The 24,101-nt window shown below is 46.8% G+C and overlaps 1 protein-coding gene across 1 annotated transcript in view; it reads right to left on the bottom strand.

Annotated features, from left to right (window-relative positions):
- MVB12B (multivesicular body subunit 12B) overlaps positions 1 to 24,101 on the bottom strand; it is a 173,288-nt gene that overhangs the window by 148,550 nt on the left and 637 nt on the right. Inside the window, exon 2 of the mRNA XM_023510574.1 lies at positions 10,996 to 11,118. Coding sequence (XP_023366342.1) covers positions 10,996 to 11,118 — 123 coding nt within the window. The remainder of the gene's footprint in view (positions 1 to 10,995; positions 11,119 to 24,101) is intronic.

The raw sequence follows: 24,101 nt of genomic DNA, 5'->3' as shown, positions 1-24,101 counted from the left end.
TAATGCCACGGCACTCTACCCAGGGGGACAGCTTGAGGCTCTGTCTCAAAAAAAAAAAAAAAAAAAATTAAAGATCTAAGTAGACAGTGAGACATACCATGCCGATGAATTAGAATACTCAGCTTAGTAAGGATATGAAACCTCCCATCAAAAATCCCAATGAGACTTTTTGTAGATATAGACAAGATCATTCTAAAATGTATATGAACAAATAACTTTGAAAAAGGAGAATTAAATAGAAGGAAGTGCTTTATCTGTTATAGTTTGAATGTCCCCTCCAAAACTCTTGTTGAAACTTATCCCCAATGTGTTAGTATTGAGAAGTAGGGCCTTGAAGAGGTGACTGGGTCGTGAGAGTTCATTCATGGATTAGTGCATCAGATCATTAATGGATTAATTGGTTATCAGGGGGAGTAGAAATGACAGCTTTCTAAGAAGACATTATCATGATCGGCCCCTCACCAAGTGATGCTCTGAACTACCTCAGGCCTCTGCTGAGAGTCCTCACTCACAAGAAGGCCCTCACAGATGTGCCTCCTTGACCTTGCACTTCCCAGCTTCCAGAATGTCAAGAAATAAAGTTAATTTCTTTATAAATTTCCAGTTTCAGAAATTCTTTACAAGCAGTAGAAAATGGACTAGTACATGGTATACTACGCAATTTCAAGGCTTATTCTATAGCTGTTGTAATCAATATTGTGTGGGACCAGCAGAGAGAAAGACACGTAGAATAGAGAACCACACAATAAGCCCAACTGATTTTTGACACAGGTTCAAAAGAAACTCATAAGGAAAGACTGTCTTTTTAGCACATGATGCCAGAGCAACTGGCCTCTCAAATGAGAAGATAAAAGGAACTTCAACCTCACTTCACGCCTTATGCAAAAATGAAGTAAAAACAGATCGCAGACCTAAATGTTAACTATAAAACCTACAAGAGAAAATCTTTAGGAGCTAGGCAAATAGTCCTCCGGCTTAACACCAAAACATGATTCATAAATGGAAAAGTGATAAACTGGACTTCATCAAAATTAAACACTTTTGTGAAAGACCCTGATAAGATGCAAAGACAAATACCAAATAGGAGAATTTATCTACATATCTACAGACCACCTATTCAATAAAGGACTCACAGCTAGAATATACCACAAATTCTTTTAAAACTCAACAATAAAAAATCCAAACCAATTAGAAAATGAGTAAAAGAGACAAACATTCCTCAAAGATATATAGATGGCAAACACACGAAAACATGTTCAACTTCATTAACCATAAAGAAATACAATTTAAAGTCAAATGAATTACCACTACGCTCACTACACACCTGTCAGAATGACTAAAACAAAAAAAAAATAATGAAAATGACAAATGCTAGAAAAGATATGGAGAAAGTGGATCCTCACACATTACAGCCACACAAGAAAGTTGTCTAACATTTTCTTAAAAAACTAAACGTGCAACTACCAACTTACCCAGCAAATGTACTCCTAGACACTTATCTCAGAATTACAGCAACTTAACTTCATACACTAACCTGTACGTGAACATTTGTAGTAACTTTATTCTTAACAGCTCTAAACTGAAAGCAGCCTGCCCTTCAGTGGGTGAATGGTTAGATAAACTGTAGTACATCTGTATCATGGACCACTATTTATTAAGAGTAATAAAAAGGTACAAACTTGATACACACAATAGATTCTCCGGATGAATCGTAGAATTATGCTAAATTTCTGGAGGAAAAAAACCAATCCCAAAAGGTTACCTACTATATAATTCCATTTATATGACATTCTTGAAGTAACAAAATTATAGAAATGGAGAGGAGATGAGTGGCTTTCAGGTGTTAAGGAGGTAGCGGTAAGAGGCAACAGGAGAGATCCTTACGGAGGTTTACCACGCTTTGATAGCTTGAGGCCTTGCAGACCCAGGGAAGGACTCCGGTTTGCTAATTCCCCGAGGTAGGACTGCAGCACGCTTTTGACAAGAACCACCACCTGCTGATTTCAGGAGCCACCTTATACAGGATTCTCCCCCAAAACACTCAGGGCCAGGTACCCGATAAGAGGGCATCCTTAGGCCCCAAGCTCTCCTAAATTATTAGACAGTCCTAAGTCGGTCTGCTTTCCCACTTGCATTGCCTTTCCCAGGGAAACCACAGTAAAGGCTCCTGCAGTGTTTCACCCCGGCTCCCTCTGCCTCCTGATACCTGAATAAAAACAAAATCCTAGGTATATTTTAAAACAGAAATGTTCTGTACCTTGACTACATGTCAGTATCCTGCTTGCGACATTGTATCAGAGTCTGTGAGATGCTACAGGGGAAACATGTGAAAGGGTAAAGAGGACCTCTCTGTATTACCTCTTGGAACTGCATGTGAAATCTACGATCATCTCAAAATAAAAAGTTTAATTAGACAAAAATGAAAGGAAAATTAAAGCAAGTGCCTCATCTCTTCCATCATTCCAATTTCACTGTTGGAAGCCTCTCTAAATGGCAAACGGGAAGTCCTCTGGTGAACAGAAGGAAGTACCATACTGGTCTTTCTCCTTACTAGTCCCCTCCACTTTCCAAATGAATAGACTTGAGAATAAGTCCTCAGTGGGAACTGAAGTCTTTGGTTCAAAACTGAAACTTCATGGTTAGTGAGTGAGGGAAGCCCAGAAGCAGGCAAGACCAGCTGCTCTGCACCCAGGCAAGTTAAGCCACTGATCCTGACAGAATCATCCTGATGACACCCGATGCTTGCCTGCACAACTCCTGGGTGCTGGTTACGGTACTGAGTGTGCCCTGCTCATCTGCTGGGCCAGGGCTCTGCAGGACAAAGAGGAAAGTGGAGGGTAGATCAGGTGACAGCAAACAAAGAGCCAAGGGCTAGTCAAAAAATCACTTTCTTGTGTTTTCAGTAAATCTCAGTTTATTATATTTTCTAACAAAACAAAAAAGAGGAACACCTGGTACCTTTTATCAAAACAAGCTCTGGTTCTGAAAATAAACCCATCTGTGAGGCGGGCCTCAAAATCTGTTATTTCTGAGCTGGGAGTAGCACCGCCCAGCAAAGCCCTGTGCAGAGGAGGGAAGCTGAGGTGGCCAGAGCTGCTGCCCCCACATTTGCTTGGTAGAGGCAGAGTTCAGGAGGGGCAGGTGCCTGAGGCTTTGGGTTCTCACTGTCCTCTGGTCCGTAGAGAACAAGGACAATTTTCCTGCCCCCACCAAAGCTTCAGCTTTCTGGAAATCAACATGACAGCTCTGCTGGGACTGGACATACGATGCTGTCCCATGTTTCCACAGCACACCTGTCATGTGGTTTTAACAAGAGACTGCTGCCGTTTCCCCATGCTTCTCAGAATACAATTTTTAAAGTTCCTTGAGTGCTATATAACAAGCTTGTCTGAACCTGTACCACCATCTAGTAGATTTGTTTTTCCTACTTTAGTAAGTAAAAAATAGGACCTTGTTTATGAATGTGGCATTTTAAATCTATCCTTCCCTAAGCTCCCTGTACCCAACCCCCCAGCCCAAAGAGGAGCTAATCTCTTCTAGTCCCCCTGGAGCCCCTCAACATTTGACAATTCAGGTGTCTGAAACTTTGATTTTTCAGAAAATTCCTAATACTAATACATTTGGGGGATATATAAATTATGCAGGTCCAACAGTTTTAAAGAAATGTTTTGTTGCCTAATTAGTTTCAGAAATAAACAGTGTTAGGAGGAAGGAAGGCGGGGGAAGGAGTAGAAGAAAAAGAATTGGGAAGTGGAGACTCGCAGAGGACAGTTCCACGTGCTGCTCACACGGGCCATGGCCAGGGCTGGGGCAAGAGACACCAAACATCACCGTCTGGGCCTCTCTTCCCTGGGTCTGGATCTCAACTCTCACCCCGCCCTCCCAGCTGGTTTCCTTCCACCAGCTACTCAAAGGAAAGGCTCCTGAAGTCCTGCTGTCCTCTGGCTCCTGTCCTCCCTCTATCTCCCTTCAGAGGCAGCCCCACTCTCAGCCTCGTCTCCTACTTCCTCACATCTACGTGGTCTTGCTGCTGAGCTGAGCACTAAGTTCACAGCCATCTCCTTTCTATTTTTTTTTTTTTGAGCCAGAGCCTCAAGCTGTCACCCTGGGTAGAGTGCTGTGACATCACAGCTCACAGCAACCTCCAACTCCTGGGTTCAAGCGAGTCTCCTGCCTCTGCCTCCCAAGTAGCTGGGACCACAGGCGCCCGCCACAATGCCTGGCTATTTTATGGTTGCAGCCATCATTGTTGTTTGGCAGGCCCGGGCTGGATTCAAACCCATCACCTCAGGTGTATGTGGCTGGCGCCTTAGCCACGTGAGCCACAGGCGCTGAGCCCATCTCCTTTCTATTAAACCCACTGGGAACCCTTCAGACCCCTTCATTTCCCCTTTAGGCAGCTTCACTCAGGACTCACTCCCCTTCTTCTAGAAATATGCTTTTCCCTTCAGTTTTCTTACCAGCTCTCCACCTACCACTCTGAATGCTCAGCTCAGCCCCCTTTCCGGTGCCTCTGCTTTTGTCTCTGCCTGTCCTTGATCAGTGACATTGCACAGGCTCTGGTGGAGTCTGACGCCCCAAGCCCTCTGCTAGCCCTGCAGCCTCTCCCCAATGAGCCCCATTATGCCATGGTCCTTGCTACACAAGGAAGACTCTAAGACCTCTCTCCAGACCTTCAGACCTGGGGTTCCACCTAGATGTCAAACAGTACCTCTGACTCAACGTGTCCTAAACTGACCTAGTTGTCTCCCTCCCCTACCTCACCTGGCCATGTTCCTACCCAAACAGAAGCATAACATCCACCAGGCTGCCCAGCGAGACATCTTATGTCACCCTGCTCTGAGCCATCATCTGCCTCACACACTGTCATGGGCCTGGTGCAGGCCATACTCTCTCACTCTGCACTGACATGGCCTCCAAACCTCCTCAGCCCCTCCAAATGTTGTCCTTGTGCACACACCAAGTGACCTTCTGAAAATATAAATCTTTTTTTTTAGGGACAGATTCTCACTTTATCACCCTTGGTAGAGTACTGTGGCATCACAGCTCACAGCAACCTCCAACTCCTGGGCTTAAGCAATTCTCTTGCCTCAGCCCCCCAAGTAGCTGGGACTACAGGCACCTGCCAGAACACCCAGCTATTTTGTTGTTGTTGTTGCTGTTACAGTTTGACCGGGGCCAAGTTTGAACCCACCATCTTCGGTAAACGGGGCCAACGCCCTACCCACTGAGACACAGGCGCCACCCAAAAAACATAAATCTTATAAGAAACTTTTTTCCTTCACCTCGATGACTCCCATTACCCTGGAATAAGAGTCAAGCTCCTCCATATGGCTGCACTCACCTGCCATCCTGAGCTCTTACCTCCCACCGCAGGGAGCCCGATTGTCTCAGAATGCTGGATTTCCAACACTTTGTACATGGGAGGTGGTCAGTAAACATGTGTGAGATCAGTAAGCAAATAAATGAGTGAATGGGGAGTGTCAGGGAAGACTTCACTAAGGAGCTGTGTAACTGGGTCTGAAAGATGAGTAAAATTATACTGAAAAGGGGGGAGGTAAAGGCATTTTTGAAATATGAAAAAAGTGGGTTCCAAGCACAAGGATACAAAGTTTCTACTTATTCAGAACATAAGAAAGTGAGAGGGTCAATGGGTTAGAGAAGGGATGAGTAGAAGGAGGAGGGGCCATAAGACTGAAATCGTGTTTGCTATACCCAGGAATGTGGATATTTGTCCTTCCCTGGTTATTAGAGAAACCTCGCGGGCAGCATATTCTTGCCTACAATTGACACAAATGTGGATATTGTTATTCAGGCCTTTATAGACACGCCTTTGGGTGAAGACACCATCAGGTGGGGACTCTGATGTGGGTGCTCCAGGACACTGACACCCACTTACCTGGACTTCTGGACACAGTCACTGAGCTCCAGGCAACACTGTCTCTTCTGGGTCACTGTGTCAGAAAAACTCCTGTGTGGGGGGTACACCTTCTCAGGAAGGGAATGGACAAGATCTTAGATGAGAGCAAAGAAAAAGAAAAAAAAGACCCCTTAGTCTCCCTGAGGCTAGGACTCCATCTGGCCTAGATGCTAAAGTGTGGTGGCTCTGAACACCTTGCTGAGGCAGGCAGCAATAAGGCAGCCAAAAGCAAGAGAGAGAGAAGGCTAGGCAAGGAAAGGGTCTGAGGATGGACCTGGACCTCTGCAGGTGTCAAGATCATCTGCATGTTACCATCTCGTCCCCATTATCCCCTAAACCCCAGAGAAGTCTCATTAAAAGGGAATGTGGTCTCAGCTGATATGTGGGAAACCATGGGCTATGGTCTGAATGTGTTGCCCAGAGTTCACGTGTTGGTAACTTAATCCTCAGGAAACAGTGTTGAAAGGTGGGACTCTTAAGAGGTGATGAGGTTATCAGGGCCCTGCCCTGGTGCATGGGTTAATGGCCTTATCTCAAGAGCAGGTTCCTGATTAAAGGATGAGTCCAGCCCTCTCTTGCTTGCTCACATGCTCTTGGCCTTCCACCTCCTGCCATGGGATCATGCAGCAGGAAAGCCCTAGCCAGACACGGGACACTCAACTTTGGTTCCCCAGCCTCCAGAACTATAAGAAATAAATCCGTTCTTTATAAATTACCCAGGCTTTGGTATCACAAAACAGACTGAGGGGTGGGGAACCTGTAGCACCAAGACCACATATGGCCCTCCACATCCCCAAGTGTGCCCCCTCGACCCAATCTAAACTTAGCAAAACAAATCCCTTTATTAAAAGGATTTGTTTGGTAAAAACTGGCTGCAGTCAAAAGGCTGCACTCAAGGATCCAGAAGGCCACATGTAGACCCAAGGCCACAGGTTCCCCACCACCACAGGGTCACAGGAGGCAAGGAATAAAGCAGGAAGAGCAGTGTCCAGCCCTCACATGGGCCTGAAAGGTGGGCAGAAGGCAGAACCCAGCCAAAAGGCAACCTCACAGATGTCGCCAACAAAAAAGGTGCCATGTGGCAGCAGGAGAGAAAGTCAGAGCTACAGAGTCCTGAGCACAGCTGAGGCTGTGTCCCAGGAAAGGCTCCAACACTGAGCAGGGCCACTGCAAGAAAAGAAGGGAGGAATTAGTAATTTCTGAAAGAAATTTCTAGAAGTAAAGGGCTCATGCTGTCAGAATCTGAGGTTTATTATGAGAGACGTGTAGATCTGGGAAGTTGGAGCTGAAAGATAAACAGTCCCTCAGTACTTCCCTTCGAAGCCCTTACCACAGTTTCACTGCGCACGAACCTGCAAGTTCTTCGTTGCCTCTCGCCCCCCACACTGCACACTTGGTGAAGGCAGGACACTACATGTCTTGCTCATCACCATTTCCCCAGCCCCTATTGGCACAGATGACTCAAAAAATAAGTTGGATAAACAAACGATTAAAACATTCTGGAGTGTTTGATGATTCTCACTTTCTCCACATTGCTGAAATTTTGTTTCGTGTTTTTGATTTTAAAAAGTATATTATCAAGGAAAGAAAGTTGTGTCTTTTTTAGAAAGAGTCATCTCACAAATAACACCTTTGAGGCTTCAGTCTCTGAGTTGTAAGCATTTGTTTAGAAAGACAAATCATGGCTCAGTGCCCGTAGCACAGTGGTTATGGCGCCAGCCACATACACCAAGGCTGGTGGGTTCAAACCCGGCCGGGCCAGCTAAACAAATGCAACAAAAAAATAGACAGGTGTTGCAGTGGGCACCAGTGGTCCCCGCTACTTGGGAGGCTGAGGCAAGAGAATCGCTGAAGCCCAAGAGTTTGAGGTTGCTGTGAACTGTGACATCACAGCTCTCTACCGAGGGCGACACAATAAGACTCTGTCTCAAAAAAAAAAAAAAAAAAGACAAATCACTGTAGGAACGAAGTGTAGGATGCACATCACTGAAAACACACAGAAATGCACCCATGGAGACACTCCGTGATGGCCTGCTCCATGTCCCAAAGTGACTTGGGAACCAAAGGCTACGCTCTGTGCAGAAGCTATCGCAGGAAGTGCTTCGTAAAGCATTACAATTCTTTGAACACTGACCATCCACATTTGATAAAATAGCATGCACTACCCTGGGCAGATGCCAGGCACTTGGGACACAATCAGTCCACCAGGCACTGTGGCTTCACAAGTACATGAGAGACCACCCCTGATTCTGCAAGGGAACAGCAGCAACAGTTGCTCCAAGGCCTGAGAGTGTGACCGCAGAACAGAGTAGGGAGGCTGTTTCACAGAGGACTACAGAGACAGGGACAATAAATTGAGAAGTTTAGCAAATAATTCCCAGCCCCCTACTCTAGGAAGCTTTCCCTGACCCAGAGAGAAGGGAAATTATTGAATTGGCATCTTCTACTTTAAGCAGCAATGGGGCTTAACCTCACTGTAAAGCAGTTGTGCCGGCAGGCTCAGCAGTCCAGCTGGTGCCAGCCACTTGGGGCTGTGTGGCTATAGTGCTTAATGCATTCCGGGTACAGGGAGGGATTACTCCAAAAGCAGCTGCGATGGACAGAGAGAGGTCTTGCCCCAGCCCGCAGAAGGGCTCCCCCTCCACTGGAGCTCTGTCTAAGCACCTCTGCAGCCTGGCCACTACAGAGTGCATGGCACTTTGTTTTCGATGTTGACTTAATATGAAACTCCAGATAAAAGGAATGGGATGTCCTTCTTCTCACCCTGCCCTCCCCTCCTTCCCCCTAGAACTAGAGGCCAAATCTCTGGGGAACAAGATGCTCATCTGAGAAGAGTCCAGGGGCCAGTACCAAGAGATGACTCCCAGTCCTCTCCCCAGAAGAGCTCTGTGAGGGAGCCCGGACAGTCTCCATCTCGGCCGTGCAAAGGCTGGGTAATTACCGGGTGACTAGCTCAAGCCCCTTGCCCTCCTCACCTCCCACTAAAATGCATGGCACAGCACAATCGAGAAATGTGCTTATTAATTTTACTCATTTGACACTGTGCTCTCCTGCTCTGAGCTAGATGTTAGGAGAAAATGATAGGGATAGATTCTGCTCCTGTCAGGCTCACCAAGACTTCCAGAAAACCAAACTATCAAAGGCCATCTGCCACCCACTAGCCAAGTAAGCCGGATGACCCCAAAGGTGCAAACGGAAAGTTAAAGATACAGATCAGCAAAAGAGGACGCAAGGAAGATGGGGAGACCCCTACCCTGCGCTCAAGCTCCCTGGTGCCTTCCCAGGAAGGCACCCCCATGCCCAGCCTCCCACAGAATGGAGTGCCCAGCCCCGGCCTTGATTCATGACCTGCTGCTTGGTACCTAATTCATCAAAAGATACTCTGGCTTCTAACATCAGGAACATTTTTATTATCTTCCCCAAGAGTTTTATGGCACAGAGCCATACCTAATGATTCTATTTTATGAAAAGTTATACATTCAAAGCAGCTTTGAAGTCAGGCAGCAGGTAACACTCAAATATTTGTCAGGAAAGATTCTCTTGTTCTTTCACTTTTAACATGTCTGTGAGCTTTCACACAGTAGGGAAGGACACAGCACATCCAAACAGGCTCCTCTTCTCCCATCCAGGCCCAGTGCAGGCAAACCCAGCATGACCCGCAGTGACTGCAGTGGTTCTCCCCCTCCACCCCCTCTGCCTGGAGACACCTCACAATGTCCAGAGACATAACCATGGGGAGAGGACCAGTCCACAGAGAAGAGTCATCTGACTGTCTGGCCCCAAATGTCAACAGTGACAAGATGGAGAAGCCCTGCCTTCGGGCCTCTGCTGGACCAAGCACCAAACCCTTCTCACCCTGGGGGCATCTGACACTAACCGAATCACTGGGGCAGGTCTTCAGCACTGGCAAATCAGATGCACGTTCTTTTATTTTTATGTATTCTTGGTGCACATTTGCAATGAACAAGAATAAAACATCATAAGCAAAGTGAGGAAAATAAAAATAAGATCACCATAGTCTCAGAGCACATGACAATATTTAGTGTTAATTAAACCCTTCTAGCGTTCCTATATATTTTCTAAGTTCCACCCAAATCAGAATTTATCTATTGAAACAACAAAATAACCAGTTCCAATTATCAGGACTTTTCATCAGCACAGATTTCCACTGAAAAGCAAGGAAAGTTCTCTGCTAAACTGGGATGGTACGGTCAGTAACATGCTGTCCTGGGAGGAGGTCTGGTCCTGATTATTTGCCATGTCCAAGATTAGGACTCTGTCACTTCACTCCTCAGAGCTTAGGTTGTTCTGATCCACACAGTCAAGATAAAGCTACTTGCCCTCCCAGCCTTCCAGGGGCTCATGAGAGCTAAGTGAGTTCATGGTAAAGAAACTGCTTTGTAAACTTGTAAAGAATTTAACATAGCAGCACTCGTAGTGCCGTGGGTGGGATGCTGGCCAAATACAAGGAGGCTGGGCGGGGGGGGGTTCAAGCCCGGCCTGGGCCAGCTAAAACAATAAAAACTACAAGAAAAAAATAGGCAGGCATTGTGGTGGGCGCCTATAGTCCCAGCTACTTGGGAGGCTGAGGCAAGAGAATTGCTTACTGAGGGTGACATAGTGAAACTCTGTCTCAAAAAAATAAAAAAAAAGAAGAATTATACAAATGCCTGATAAGACATTCAAGACATTCATATATACAGGGCAATACATGTCAGCCACCAACAGTCTTTCAGAAACTTTGGATCCTTCCTGTGAAATGTCACCACTAGAGGTGACATGGAAACCAACGAATCTAACCCCTTCCTCTTACAGAAGGTGAAAGTGACCACCACAGAGGCCAAGTGACCTGCCCCAAGCCAGGCCAACAAACCGCCTCACTGAGCACCAGTCTTCTGACTCCTAACCCAGGCCACTCCCTAGGCCTCCCATTGGTGACGCTTTCCCACCCTTGGCCATTTTAAGTTCCCACAGGGAAGAACATCTCACACTCAAGTGTCACAGGGCCCTGTAAACAGGAGATAAATGCCAATTGAATTGGTGACCAAAATGTACAATCTAGTATCTTGACTTACTACATCATAGCCTGTCGGGGCTCGGTTCCGAGAAGCTACCACCCCAACTCCAGTGATGGGGTCCATTGACGTTTCTGGCAAGGCTTCTGAAAGGTCTTTGACTTCAGGCATGGTGGCTTGGTCCTGGTTCAGAAAATGAAAAAGAAAGCATAAAATTCAAACCTAGCCTTTAAAATGAACAATACAAAGTCTCAAACAGAGAATCAGAATCTTAGGGCAAATACCCTGAGCTAAGCTCCATGCACCTGAATCGGCTGAAGGGGCCCTGGCCTCACCCAACCCTTTCCTCAGATCAGCAATTCAAATGGCCTCTGCTCTTCCCAAGTTAGCTTCGAGCACTGAGCTAACATAGTTAATTAATGAGGGCTTGTCCCTGATCTTAGGAGGTAATTTTGACTCAAACCCAAAAGCAAATTACTTTCAACTCTACTGTCTAGCTGCCTGATTTCTGAACAGATACCAGTAACTCCTCTGAGGATAAATCAGACAGGGCTAAGTCTAACCCCACCTTTCATTTCTTTCCCTTACAGCCTCTCCTTAGAAGTACAGACTTCCAAATCCAGTCTCTACACAATGAAGGTTAGACTTCCAGCAGGCAGAGCTTTGCAAATAAGCAGGGAACTTTGCAAACATATAGAAGAAAGAGTGTGGGCCATGGGGTAAAGGAATGGTGTTAGAATTCAGGCTTTGTAACTGACTAGCTGGTGATTTGGGGCAAACAATGTCACATCTTGGAGACTTAATTTTCTCAACTATAATACAAGGTCATAATACTGACACTTGCAGAGCTGTTGTGATAACAACAAAGAGTCAATGTAAATGAAGGGCTTGGCAGAGACTCCTGGTACAAAGTAGGCACTCAGCAAAAAGCAGCTGAGATGGCGAGACTGGTAGGGTTTGGGGCACACTGGCTAGTTACTCCAGTGTAACTAGCCAGAACTGTGGTATGCGTCTCTCCCTAAAGGACTGGCGGAGCCCTTCATTTTGTTTCACCTCCAGGTCATCTGGGCCTTTACTCAAAGCCAAACACTAACAATGACCATAATTCTTGCTGGGCACTTTGGGAGAAAGGGAAGGAAAATGGAATTATTATTCTGCTGCTGACTGTATCTTGATGTGACCAGAGGAGACAGGTGGAATACAGAGAGCACTGGGTCTGGGCAGCTGGAGTGGCAGTGTACCAGAAAGCAAATCAAAGAGGCAACACCTTATGTAAATGAATCTAAGTACTTTTAAAAGGACAAGCAGTAAAAAAGAGCAAGTCAAATTCTACCTCCTTCTGCAGCAATTAAATTTCACTGGCTACAGGTCTGCCAGATCTCTCAAGGCTGGTTACTGCTTTTAAAGCAAACCAAACACCGTGCCTCATGAGACAGGCAGGAGGTACAGTCTTGCTTCTTAGCCTAGAATCAGAAAAGGCAGAGGCTATTAAAAATGCCTGCAGCCTCCTAAAACAGGAACAATCAAAATGCTGTATGCAAGTCACCCATGAAGTCAACGTAACCCACAAAAGGCTCCGGAAATGGACTTGTCAATGCCATGGAGCCAAGTCCATGATCAAGGCTAGGAAGCGCCTGGCACAGCTACACACTCGGCTTCTGTTGAAGATGAAAGCTAAACTACATTATGTTTTACTTAAGTTAACTGAAAATTTGCTTCTAGATGGCCAGGGCAGGGGGGGAGGCTGCCAAGCTGCATCACTGCACCATTCCCTGTTTTCAAATTTCATTTACCAGGGAGGTTTATCTATGAAAAGCACAAGGCTTAGTGCTTCCTGCACACCATGGGCATTAAGTAAATATTTGAGTGAATACACATGCATGTCTTCGATAAAGATTTAAAATTAAATGTCTACAGCTGCCCGATCCAAACCAAGCACTGATCAAAATGTCTCTGCACTTGAAAAATCCTGTATTATGGTAACATGAAAATAACACTTCTGCAGTTTGCAAAATATTGGTACCTGCTGTTGGTTACCAAAAATGCTTTGCAATTAACAACTCATTAACAGAATGTACAGATTTTGCCAGAGCTAAAATACCATGCTGTGAATTTAATAAAGAACAAGTGAGGTAAGTTGTTTTTTTGTTTTATAGATAGTACGGCCTCTACTATCAGAGAGAGAGAGAGAGAAGGGTGAGAGAGAGAGACAAAGAGGGTAAGCATAAATAAGCAATATCTTGTTTGCTGATGGATTCATTGCCATGTCCTCTGGTCACAACATCCTCCCCAAGGTACTGATGACAATGGCTCTCTTGCTCTGAAGCACGCTCTCAACTGCAGGGGGGTGAACTCGCTCTCACAGAAGCAATGCTGCTCCCAGAGTGCACCCAGGCACGGCCCAGCTGCAGACGCCAAGATGGCTGCAGCAGCCCCCAGCCACGGCAGACAAAGGAGTCAGGGCTGTGTCTGTGCTGGTCACAGCCCAGCCTGCCCAAGGCTGAGCAGAGTGGCTGCAGAGAGCCCACTGTTCCCTCTCCTTCCCCGCCAGCTGCTGTACCCTGGGGATCAAGGCAGTCTTTGTGAAATGTAGACAAATGGCTGTGGCCGACTCTGGTGGAGGAAGCGCCACCATCAGCCAAGGAAGCTTTTAATGAGAAACGCCCAAGATATCCATGGCAGAGACCATCACTCAAAGTGGGTTGCCCTGAATTACATATTTTCTGACTGCAAATTACTTTTAACAGCGTCTCTACTGGCACTTCAATTGACCTTCCTAACAAAAGGCCATTTATTAACTAGTACTCCACCGTTTCCCAGGCTGCATGGAGCCTCAAGCTGGGAGGGATGGCACCACCACAGAACACTCAGCCACCCAGGGTCACAGGCCAAGCCACTACCAGGGGGAAGAAGACGCCATTAATGTAAGCCCATAGAAAAATCCAACTGGAGCGAGGAGGGCAAGGGAGCAGGGTGTAAGACCAACATTAACCTGTCTGGACTAAAATGTAAAATCCGGAGGCTGCTTGCAGCAACTCTTGCTTTCATCTCAGCAGCCCTCCCCCAGCGCCCACCTCTATCTCAAAATCCTAACTGCACGCAAAACAGGCAAACACACTCCTGCGGCATTGCAACAGCACTCTGCAAGGCTCCTCTCAGTAGACGCTCACATCGGAGCTGGGAGACGGCCAGTTTGTTAGCCCCATCTTACAGGAGAGAAAACTGAGGTTTCAACTTTTCAAATACCACACAACCAGTGGACAGCAACCCCTCAGGGACCACCCTCTCCCTCCAGACCAGGTCTGTTCTGCCTCCAAAGAGGAAAGAGGCACCAATACCCACCCAAGTGAGAAAGCCGTTTCAACACTAATTATATTTTAAAATGCCGAAGCTCTTCTTTCTCTAGCCACAGCTCAATAAGTCAAGCGGGGGGTTGGGGGGAGTAGAGAAAGATAAAAGTAACATGGGATTAATTTTCCTCACACCTCAGTTTCAGGATTCAACATTCCCCTCATAAATAATTTACAACAATAAAAATGAGCTAAGGCCATGTTTGTGTAGGATGGAGGTAAATTTAGGCCTAATGAGGGAGATCCGAGCACCGCACAGGAGGGAATAGGTTGATCTATGGTGCGGCGCGTGCTGGATCGGCAGCTCACAGGGGCTCCATTACCAACTGGAAGCCGCAGGACTGGTGGGGGTGGGCAGTGGGTACATGAAGTGGGGAAACCTGTGCCACCCCAGCTGTGGCTACAAAGAGGGTCTCCACAGGAAACACCAGAAGTTGACCTGTTGGTTTGGATGAGAAGACAACAGATGCTGAAATTCTTCAAAACGTGGATTGAGCCAATCCAAATTTATTCTCAGTGAATATCAGATAAGGAATGAAAGTGGTGGGGTGCCAGGGAGACACATCTGACTTGGAGCTGGTCCCCAGATTTAACCTCAGAGGTCATTTGTTCCCAATTCCCCTCCCAACCTTTCTGAGTGGACATACAGCCTCTGCTAGACCGTTTCCAAGGCTGGGTGCTGCAGAGCTTCGCTCCAGGCAGCTGTTCCTATGTCTGACCCTCGAGGGCTCCTCTGCAAGGTGGAAGAGAGTGTATGTGTGTGTGTGCATACGTGTGCATACACCCATGTGTGCATGAGCTGGACAGGCAGGGAGGGTTAGGGTGAGGCACTTTCCAAACCAGCAGGACTTCTTCTACCACACCATACCAAGAACACCGTGCAAGACCAGAGGGAGCCTGTTCTTGCTTCTGACTGCAAGGCTGCAGACAGCATTGGGGGGACGGCCCCCAGCACCGCAGCACCTTGCCAGTGCTGTCCTCCCTGGTTCATGGAGAAATGAACTTTAACTATAAAGCCCCTTCATACAGACGGCACACTGCTCCCTTGTAGCTGATCAAAGAATTACTACAACAGTGTGCTTAATCCCTAAAAGTCAGCAGTGCTGGGCTTAACTGATGCTGAACATTGTTTCAGAATCAAAGGCATGCCTCCCGGCCCCAGTCTGGGAGAAAACTGAGCTACTGTATCACAGTTGAAAACTCAGGGGAACTTTGATATCATCTCTGTTTAATTTCCACAGCCCTAGTGAGCCTGGGGTTTATCTCATTTTATCAACTCCTGTACTGAAATCAAAACCCAACTAACAAAGCTTAGCCCTCTCTGCACCAGAGGCCCTTCCCACAGCAGGGTGTGGGCTGAGGAGTTTAAAGTGCTTTCAGGGGCCAATAACTGCAGGGGGCAGGGGGTGCTGCCTTCAAAGGAGGCCCTGAGGGCAGTGGGCCTGGGCCCCAGCCTCCCTGCCATCTCGGGCTCCTGCCGTGGCCAGGAAGGCTGGCTCAGAAGCTGCGCCAGCACTGCTGGTCAGGGCTGAAAGCACAACTCATGCACAACTTTTCAGAACAATTTCAAAGTAATAAGGGGGGCAGGTGAAATCAGGCTACTATATTTGAAATGACAAAAACAGTGGGTTAATTAAATCCCTAAAGAAGGAAGAACTTGTGATCAGCTTGCTTGAAATCCAAAGCCAAGGGCATCACAGACATAATCTGTTTGCCCGCATCTTCCACTTTGGAGTGCTGGGGAAGGGAATGGGATAAATATTTCACTCGCCATGGGAAACGGCACAAGAGCAGGTGGTTGGTGGAAACAGACTGTCCCCCAGTGAAAGCTGCTGCTACAGCCATCATGGGGAGGTTCTTTGCCTGTTTCCCAGTAATGGTCTGCAGGAATCCTCGTCCACCTCTGGTGTTCCATGATTACTGGCACCTTTCTGCTGACAGCTAACTGCAAACAAGAGACAGAAGGACACTGCCCTGTCCCCAAAGAGGGAGCTCATGGCCAGGTTTCACAATGCACACCACAACATACACAAACACACACACCCGGCCACCTCCTTGCAGCAAAGATGCAGAGACCTACCTCCTAAGAAGGCCGCAAGTTGAGGGCAGTGTCCATGCTGCACCCAGCCTAATGGTCAGCCAGCTCATAGGCTACCCATAAAAAACAATGTAGACTGGGAGGTTGTTACTGTGGAACCTCTGCACAGCAGCCCAGCATCTCCTGAACTTTGGTATGGACAGATCACCTGGTAACTAATCAGAAGTCAGATCACTCTAACAAATGCTGTAGGGCATAATCAGGCGGCAACAGGTCACCGGCTGCTAGGAGAGCTGCTAAGATATTGGGGAACTGAAGCAAATATTTTTTTAAGTTCTCCCAAATCACAAAGAATTTTCTAATAATTGCAAGCACTTCCTTTTCCCCCCAGTAAAGGCTGTTTCTCCTAATAGAAGAATTTGGTGTATAAAGGTGTCGATCTAATCTGAACTATGCTTAGATTTATATTAACCATTTGATTACTAAACATAGATTTTCCATAAACCATGTGAGACAGGCCCTGGATTCAGGCTGCTGCAACTCCTATGGGGCAACGCTAGATTCCGGAATTCACTCTCTAAAAATAAATCCAGGATCAAGTTCTACAGCACTGCCCTGGCCAAAGCCCTGCCCCATACAGGCCTGACTGCACAAACTGAGGAACAGTGCTCAAGGCTGGGGCATTCTCCAGTACACATGGGAGCCTCAAATTATTACAAATGAGGGCTGTTCCTGCCCACTCCCATTATGTCTTGCCTGGTGGGGCCACAGGAAAAAGGAAGACCCTGACAGAAAGCAGATGCCTACAAATGAGACCATCCCAGGAGGTCCCAAGAGCAATGGCCTCCTGAACGTTCAGTGATAAGAGTAACACCCTTGCCCCAATGGCCACAGCGCCTACAGAGAGTCAACAGAACACTTGGCTTCAGGAAAGCCAGGCTTACTATACTCCATCCTGACTTTCAAATGAGTCATCTGAGTTTCTCTTCATATATTTGGTCATTTAATCATTCTGCCTGTATTGCGATGACTTACTTCTAAATTACCCTGAGTTCTGGGCTTGTCTCCTGAGACTCAGAGATGTCTACCTGGTATCCTGCTGGCTGTGTTCACTCACATGTCCCAGGGACACCTCCAACCTGGCTGGCCTGCCATGCTCCCCTGAAGTATCCTCTCACATCCCCAGCCCCTAACAACACCTAGTGTGTAACTGTCAGTCCACTAATGTGTACGGAGCACCTCTGGCTAAGCACTAGGGTTCAGAGATGATGAGACGGAAGGTCCACATTCTAGAGCAGGAGTTATCCAACTTTAACACACGTACGAATCACCAGGAGAGGTTGTTAAAAAGGAGATTCTTAAACATCATTCTCTAAAATACAGATTCAAAAGGACTGAGAAGCTGTATTTCTAACAAGCTCCCAGCTGATGCTGACATGGCTAGTCCACAGGCCAAATCTGAGCCTAAGAGAGTAGGTTTGATGAATGGATGAATCATTAGGGGTTTGATGAATGGATAAATGAATGAACAGAATGAGAGAAAAGACTCAGAAGGAAACCCAGAGCCTCTCTTTCCCTCCTGCCTCCTCGCAGGTCATACAAAAAAACACCCAGTTCCTCCCCTAAGGCCCCTGCCCCACTATTAAAATTCAGCTCACAACTGCCATTCCCACTCAAACTTTCTCCAATTGCCCAGCCACAGAGGTGATGTCACTCAGAATCCTGACATCTTGCAAGCACAGGGCCCTCACATGCCCACACATGGGCACATACACACTGCCTTGCCTGTGAGATATTTTCCCTAGCAGAATACAAGTTGTTCAAAGGTATATCATGTCTACCACAGTGCCTAGCTCCCAGTGAGTACACAGTAAGTGGATTATGAATGGACAGAGGAGGATAAACAAATGAAATTCCTATCCTCTCAAAATTCTAAGTGTTGTTGAACCAAGGAGGGCACTTAAAGGAGCAGGGGCAACAACCAGGAGAGCAGACCAGCCAGGCCCCCAGTGAGAACCCAGGATGGGGTCGCCAATGGCTCCAGGCCATACCCAGGAGTGAGCCGCTGGCAGAGGAAGGGAACAGGGGCTGCAGGACTTCTGGGGAGCCCCAGGCTAGATGAGGGCCTGGCAGGAGACAGGTGCTATGCAGGCTGGCTGGGAGAAGAATGCCTGGGGAACTTGTAAAACTACAGCTTCTGGCTAGGCTGGGGCTGAAACTGGATGTGCACGGCCAGAGGGAAGCTCCATGGTGCTGGGTGATATGGCAACAAATAAGATGTGGAGCTCACAGGTGCAGACAGAAGAGAAGGGCCACAGAGGAGGGACACTTCCTTCTCCACAGAGAGGTAGGGAGAGGTGACTGAAATGCTGGCCTCCCTTCAAGACAGAGGGTGTAGAGTGCTGAAAAGTCCCGTAGGCAGAAGACACAGCATCAACAAACGCACAGTGGTGGGAACTGAACACTCGGGGCACTTGGAAGAACACATGGGCTCTGAGACAAGCTTATGCAATGCTTAAACCCCCAAAACAACCAAACTGGACCAAAGAACTTGTTTTTACTTGTCTGCTAATTCTTAGGTCTAAGCAGTGATATAGACCTACAGGAAAGAGCACTCCAGTGGTGTGAAGGAAGAGATTTCACAGTCTCCCCTTGGTATTTCCTCTCCTGCAGCTGTTTCTCCAACCCCTTCAACCCTCCACCCCCACCCCTTCCTTGAGACTCCACTGGGCTCCTAGTGCTATTAGCTCAGTGGGGGGAATGGCAGGCACAGCAGAGGATAGGAGAGGGCACAAGCTCTGGACTCAGAAGTACCTGGGCTGTAATCCCATCTCCAGCACTTACACTTACTGGGTAACCCCATGCAAGTTACTATAGGGCCTGAGCTTCTACCCCTATAAAATTAGAATGACAAAGATGATACTTTCTCTATAGAGTTATAGTGTGTGAAAATCATTTAGAATTTGCATCAAATGACAATCAACAGGCCAGGGGCAGTGGCTCACACCTGTAATCCTAGCACCTGGGAGGCCAAGCAGGTAGACTGCTTGAGCTCAGAAGTTAGAGACCAGCCTGAGCAAGAGTGAGATGCTAAAAATAGAAAAACTAGCTGGGCATAGTGGCACACGTCTGTAGTCCCAGCTACTTGGGAGACTGAAGCAAGATTACTGAAGCCCAAGAGTTTAAGATTACTGTAAGCTATGATGCCATGGCACTCTACCCAGGGCACAGAGTGAGACTCAAAAAAAAAACAATCAACAGAGAAAAAAGACAATGTATGAAACTGGAGAAAATATGTGCAAATCAACATATCTGATGAGGGGCTAATATCTGAATCTATAAAGAACTCTTACAACTCAACAAAAAAAAATTCTTAATTAAAAAATAGGCAAAAAATTTGAATCAATATTTTCCCAGAAATGATATGCAAATGTCCAATGAGCACGTGAAAAGCTGTTCAGCATCACTTGCCATTAGGGCAATTCAAATCAAAACTCTAACAACATATCATCTGCAGCCAACTAAAAAAAAAAAAAAAAAACCTGAAAAACAAAAACAGAAAGTAATAACAAATGCCAGCCAGAGAAACTAGACACTTGGGCGCACTGCCAGTGAGAATGTAAAGTGGTGCAGCCAAACCATCTTATGGAAAACTTTGTGGCAGTTCCTCAAGAAATTAAAAATAAAATTCCCATGTGCTCACACTTGTAGGTATATGCCCCAAAGAATTAAAATCAGGGTCTCAAAGAGGTATTTATACATTCATAGTCAGAGATGCATTATTCACGAAGGCCAAAAGATAGAGGTAACCCAAGTGTTCATCTCTGAATGAACATATAAAGCATGGCATATATATTCAATGGAATATTATTTTGCCTTCAAAAGAGAAGAAATTCTGACACATGCTACCAAATGATGTACCTTGGGGATATGCCCAAATGAAACAAGCCACTCACATAAGACAGACACTATTTGACCCTACTTCTGTGAGGTGCCTAGTGCAGTCAAAGTCACAGAATCATGAAGTGCAATGGTGGCTGCCAGGGGCAGGGGGGAGGAGGAAATGCAAAGTTATATAATGACTATAGAGTTTCGGTTTTGCATGATGAAAAAGTTCTGGCACTGAATGGTACAACAGTGGGAATGTACTTAATGCCGCTGATGTATGGTGGCATCTACTTAAAAATGGTTAATTTTATGTCGTATTTATAATTTTTTAGAAAGTATCTAGAACTGTAGTTATCAAATTTCAGTAAGCATAAGCATAACACAAGGTGTTTGTTAAATATGCAGATTCTAGTGCTCCTTCCCCAGGGATTCTGATTCAATAAAGTCTGGTTATGAGGCCCTGGAATCTGCATTCTGATAAACACTTCAGGCATATTTAGCCCTCTAATAACTCATTTATTTTTCTTTTCTAAAGGATCAGAGGACGTTCATTTGAAGATTTAGCTGTGCTAATCAGTATCTCTTTTTATAAAAAGTATGTTTATGTATGCAAACATACAGAGAGAGGAAGAAAAGAAGGAAGGAAAAAAGGAAAGAGGGAGGGAAATAAGGAGGGAGGGAGGGAATGAAGGAAGGTCGGGTTGACTCGTGTTGATTTTAGCCACAGATCCAACAAGATAGCCCTCCAGTCCTCAGGGAAATAGGGTACAAAGCTCCTGTGCGTGACCCCTGGGCTCCAGGACCACAGCGCTCTCATATATCTGCCTGGACAAGCTCCAGCTCCACATCTGACCAGAAAACCAAACACATGGGGTGGTGCCTGTGGCTCAAAGGGGTAGGGCACCGGCCCCATATGCCTGAGGTGGCGGGTTCAAACCCAGCCCTGGCCAAAAACTGCAAAAAAAAAGAAAACCAAACACATGCCCACAAGATGTTCCCAACACAGGAGGTAATGTCAAACACACCCTGCCAGGGTTCTGCCTCCCAGGGAGCCAGAGAGAGGAGATCTGACTTGGATGGTGCAGAGAAACTACAATTCTCAAGGGCAGCCCAGTGAGCAGAAGGCCAGGGAGAGCCAGTGGGGCCAGTGAAATGCCATCCAGGGAAGGCGAAGGAGAGGAGAATGGCCTGGGGGTGAGGCACCTGCACACCCCTGCACAACCCAACCACCAAAGGAGGCTCCGTGCACTCAACCGCAGCCAACTAAATACAGTGTTCTCAGCCCAACCACACACAGCCAAGTAGTCATTTGTTATCTTCATCATCATAATAGCACCTTTGACATTTCCCATGCTTGACTCCAATGTCTTGACTCTATCATTACTTTGCAGTGAGGCAAGGATGTCACTCTTTGAGCATAGAGCTCTTGCAACAAACTAAGTCAGAAGGGCCTAGGCCATTTGGATTCTGATCTCCCAGAAACCCATCTGCCACGAAACTAATAGGAGATTAAGCCCTTACCCCTGCACAGGACCTGAGAGGGCATCCAGCAATGTGTTCACATGGTTATGTGCTTTTGTAACACGTGCAAATGCAAGATATTCTTGTATTCTATTCTTTTTTCTTTCGAGACAGAGTTTCACTATGTAATCCTCAGTAGAGTGCTGTGTAGTCATAGCTCACAGCAACCTCCAACTCCTGGGCTTAAGTGATTCTCCTGCCTCAGCCTCCCAAATACCTGGGACTATAGGTGCATGCCACAACACCTGGCTATTTTTTGGTTGTAGTTGTCATTGTTATCTGGCAGGCCCAGGCTGGGTTTGAACCCACCAGCTCCAGTCTATGTGGCTGGCGCTCTAGCCATTGAGCTGTGTGCTGAGCCTTGTATTCTATTCTTATTGCCCCCAATAATAAATTTATAAACATCAGACCCCCCAAATCCAAATCTGCCACTGGAGGCTGAATCCCACTTAAATTTCCTAAAGATCATCATCTCCTGTTATGCCAAATGAAGTCATACACATTAGCTCATTCACCCTTCCTGACCAAATATGGGAGTAGGCTTTATTCTTAAGCCACTTTTACATCAGGGAAATGGGGATTCAGAAAGGTTTGGTGCCTTGCCTAGTGTCACCGGGGGTCTAGGAGGCAGCTTGAGATTCCAACCCAATCCCTAAATTCAAGCTCAGTGTTCTTTCTACTATACCATCACTTTTTAGTTATCCCATTAAGAATGAAATAGTACTCACGAGCAGAAAGGCACTTTAAAAATAAATAAGTTACTCTCCTCAATTATCAGTTAAAAAACCTTTAGTAATAACCAATAACTTGTACTGACCTCTTGCCATGTGGCAGGCACTGAGCTAAAACTTCTCTTGCAATATTTCATTTACTTCTCACCATAATCTTATGTGCAAAATACTGTCAGTTTCACTCTACAAATGAGGAAACTGAGACTCAGAAAAGGTCATTAATTTGTCAAAGAATACACAGTAAAGCAGGAAAGTCAAAACTTCAGCTGAGGTCCTATTTTAACCCTCTTGCACCATGGTGCAACATGGCCAGAAGTGGAGAAAGCCCTGCAGCAGCACCAAGGCAGGGCACAGACCATGCATTCAGCAGCTGCCTTTTGCTGCTATCAGGAGTGTGACCTAAAGGCCAGAAAGAAGGAATGAAAAATGGGGATTAGAGAAGATTATTTTAGTTTCAAATAAACCAGTAATCACCACATCAAGTACTTCACATGGGTCTTAGTGCCCGGGTCTCAGCAGAAGCCTCATCTCTCAGAGGCCCCATTTAAAGATTCTGAGTGGTGGCACAATATTTCAAGGTACCCACACGACTTCCAGCCAGCAAAAGGCATCATCATCTCCTGTAACTAAACTTCCAAGCATGCTGAGTTTTTCGGTTAGTCTAGCTTTCACAGAGCTTATCTTCTAACTTTTCTATGGCTTTTCTGGCGCAGCTGATAAGATTTTCCAGCCCTTTTAAAAGGAGATGAGATCCAGCCAGCTGTCGAGAAATGTACAATGAGATTATATTGAGAAGGAACCACCAGAGACAAAGGCCGTGAAGAGGAGCTGGCCTGTTGTCTGGTTTTGTGGCAGAAATTGGAGTGGGCTCTGGTTCTTGGGTGGGGGCAGGGAGCAGAGGAAGGGCAACAGCCATTTGCCGCTGCCTTTCTGTGGCCTTCCTCTGTGTCTTGTTCAACAGTCACATCTTTAATGGTGAGAAAGGCTGACAATTTAGAATAGTTGTGTGTTGATAACAAAGAGGATAAAGATGCTCCTGAGTCCACCTTCTTCCTCTGTGCCTACCTCTGAGGATCTGATGGCCGTGGTGCCACACCACAGCTTTTGTCCCAGGCTCTGTCCCTTGTGCCTCACTAGTGCTGGAGTCACCGCAGAGTGCTCATCTTCATTCCCCCATCCTTCCCAGATGAGTACTCTGGGGCTCATCTCACCTTGCAGGCAGGTGCCCTAGGCTTTGGGTGTCCTCTCTGCTGTGTCCAGGTCACAAAAATAAACAGCCCAGTTGATGCCTGAGGGTCAGGTGCACTTTAATCTCACCCACGTGACCACTGAGAGCTGGACCCCAGGCCAGTCAAACAACCTGCGCCCAGGTGGCCGCTGCGGCCTCAGCCCAGGTGGGAGCAAAAGGTGGCTTTCGGGAATCCTCACCTGCCCGGCCCTGGGGGCGCTGCGTGCGCCCGGGTCCCCCTGCTCCCTCCCGCCTCCGGTCACAGGGCCGAACGCAGGGACGAAAGGCGCGGCGTGCTCTGGGCTCGGCAGAGGCCGTCCGGGCCTGTCCCCGGGGCGTGCCGGGCACGGAGCCCGCAGGCCTCGGCGCGGCCCAGCTCCTCCCGTCCGCCAGCCCCTCGGCCCGGGGCC

Source organism: Otolemur garnettii, unplaced genomic scaffold (assembly GCF_000181295.1).
Source record: "Otolemur garnettii isolate 467f Iridium unplaced genomic scaffold, OtoGar3 scaffold00014, whole genome shotgun sequence".
NCBI lineage: Eukaryota > Metazoa > Chordata > Mammalia > Primates > Galagidae > Otolemur > Otolemur garnettii.
This window is presented reverse-complemented; position numbering and strand designations above follow the sequence as displayed.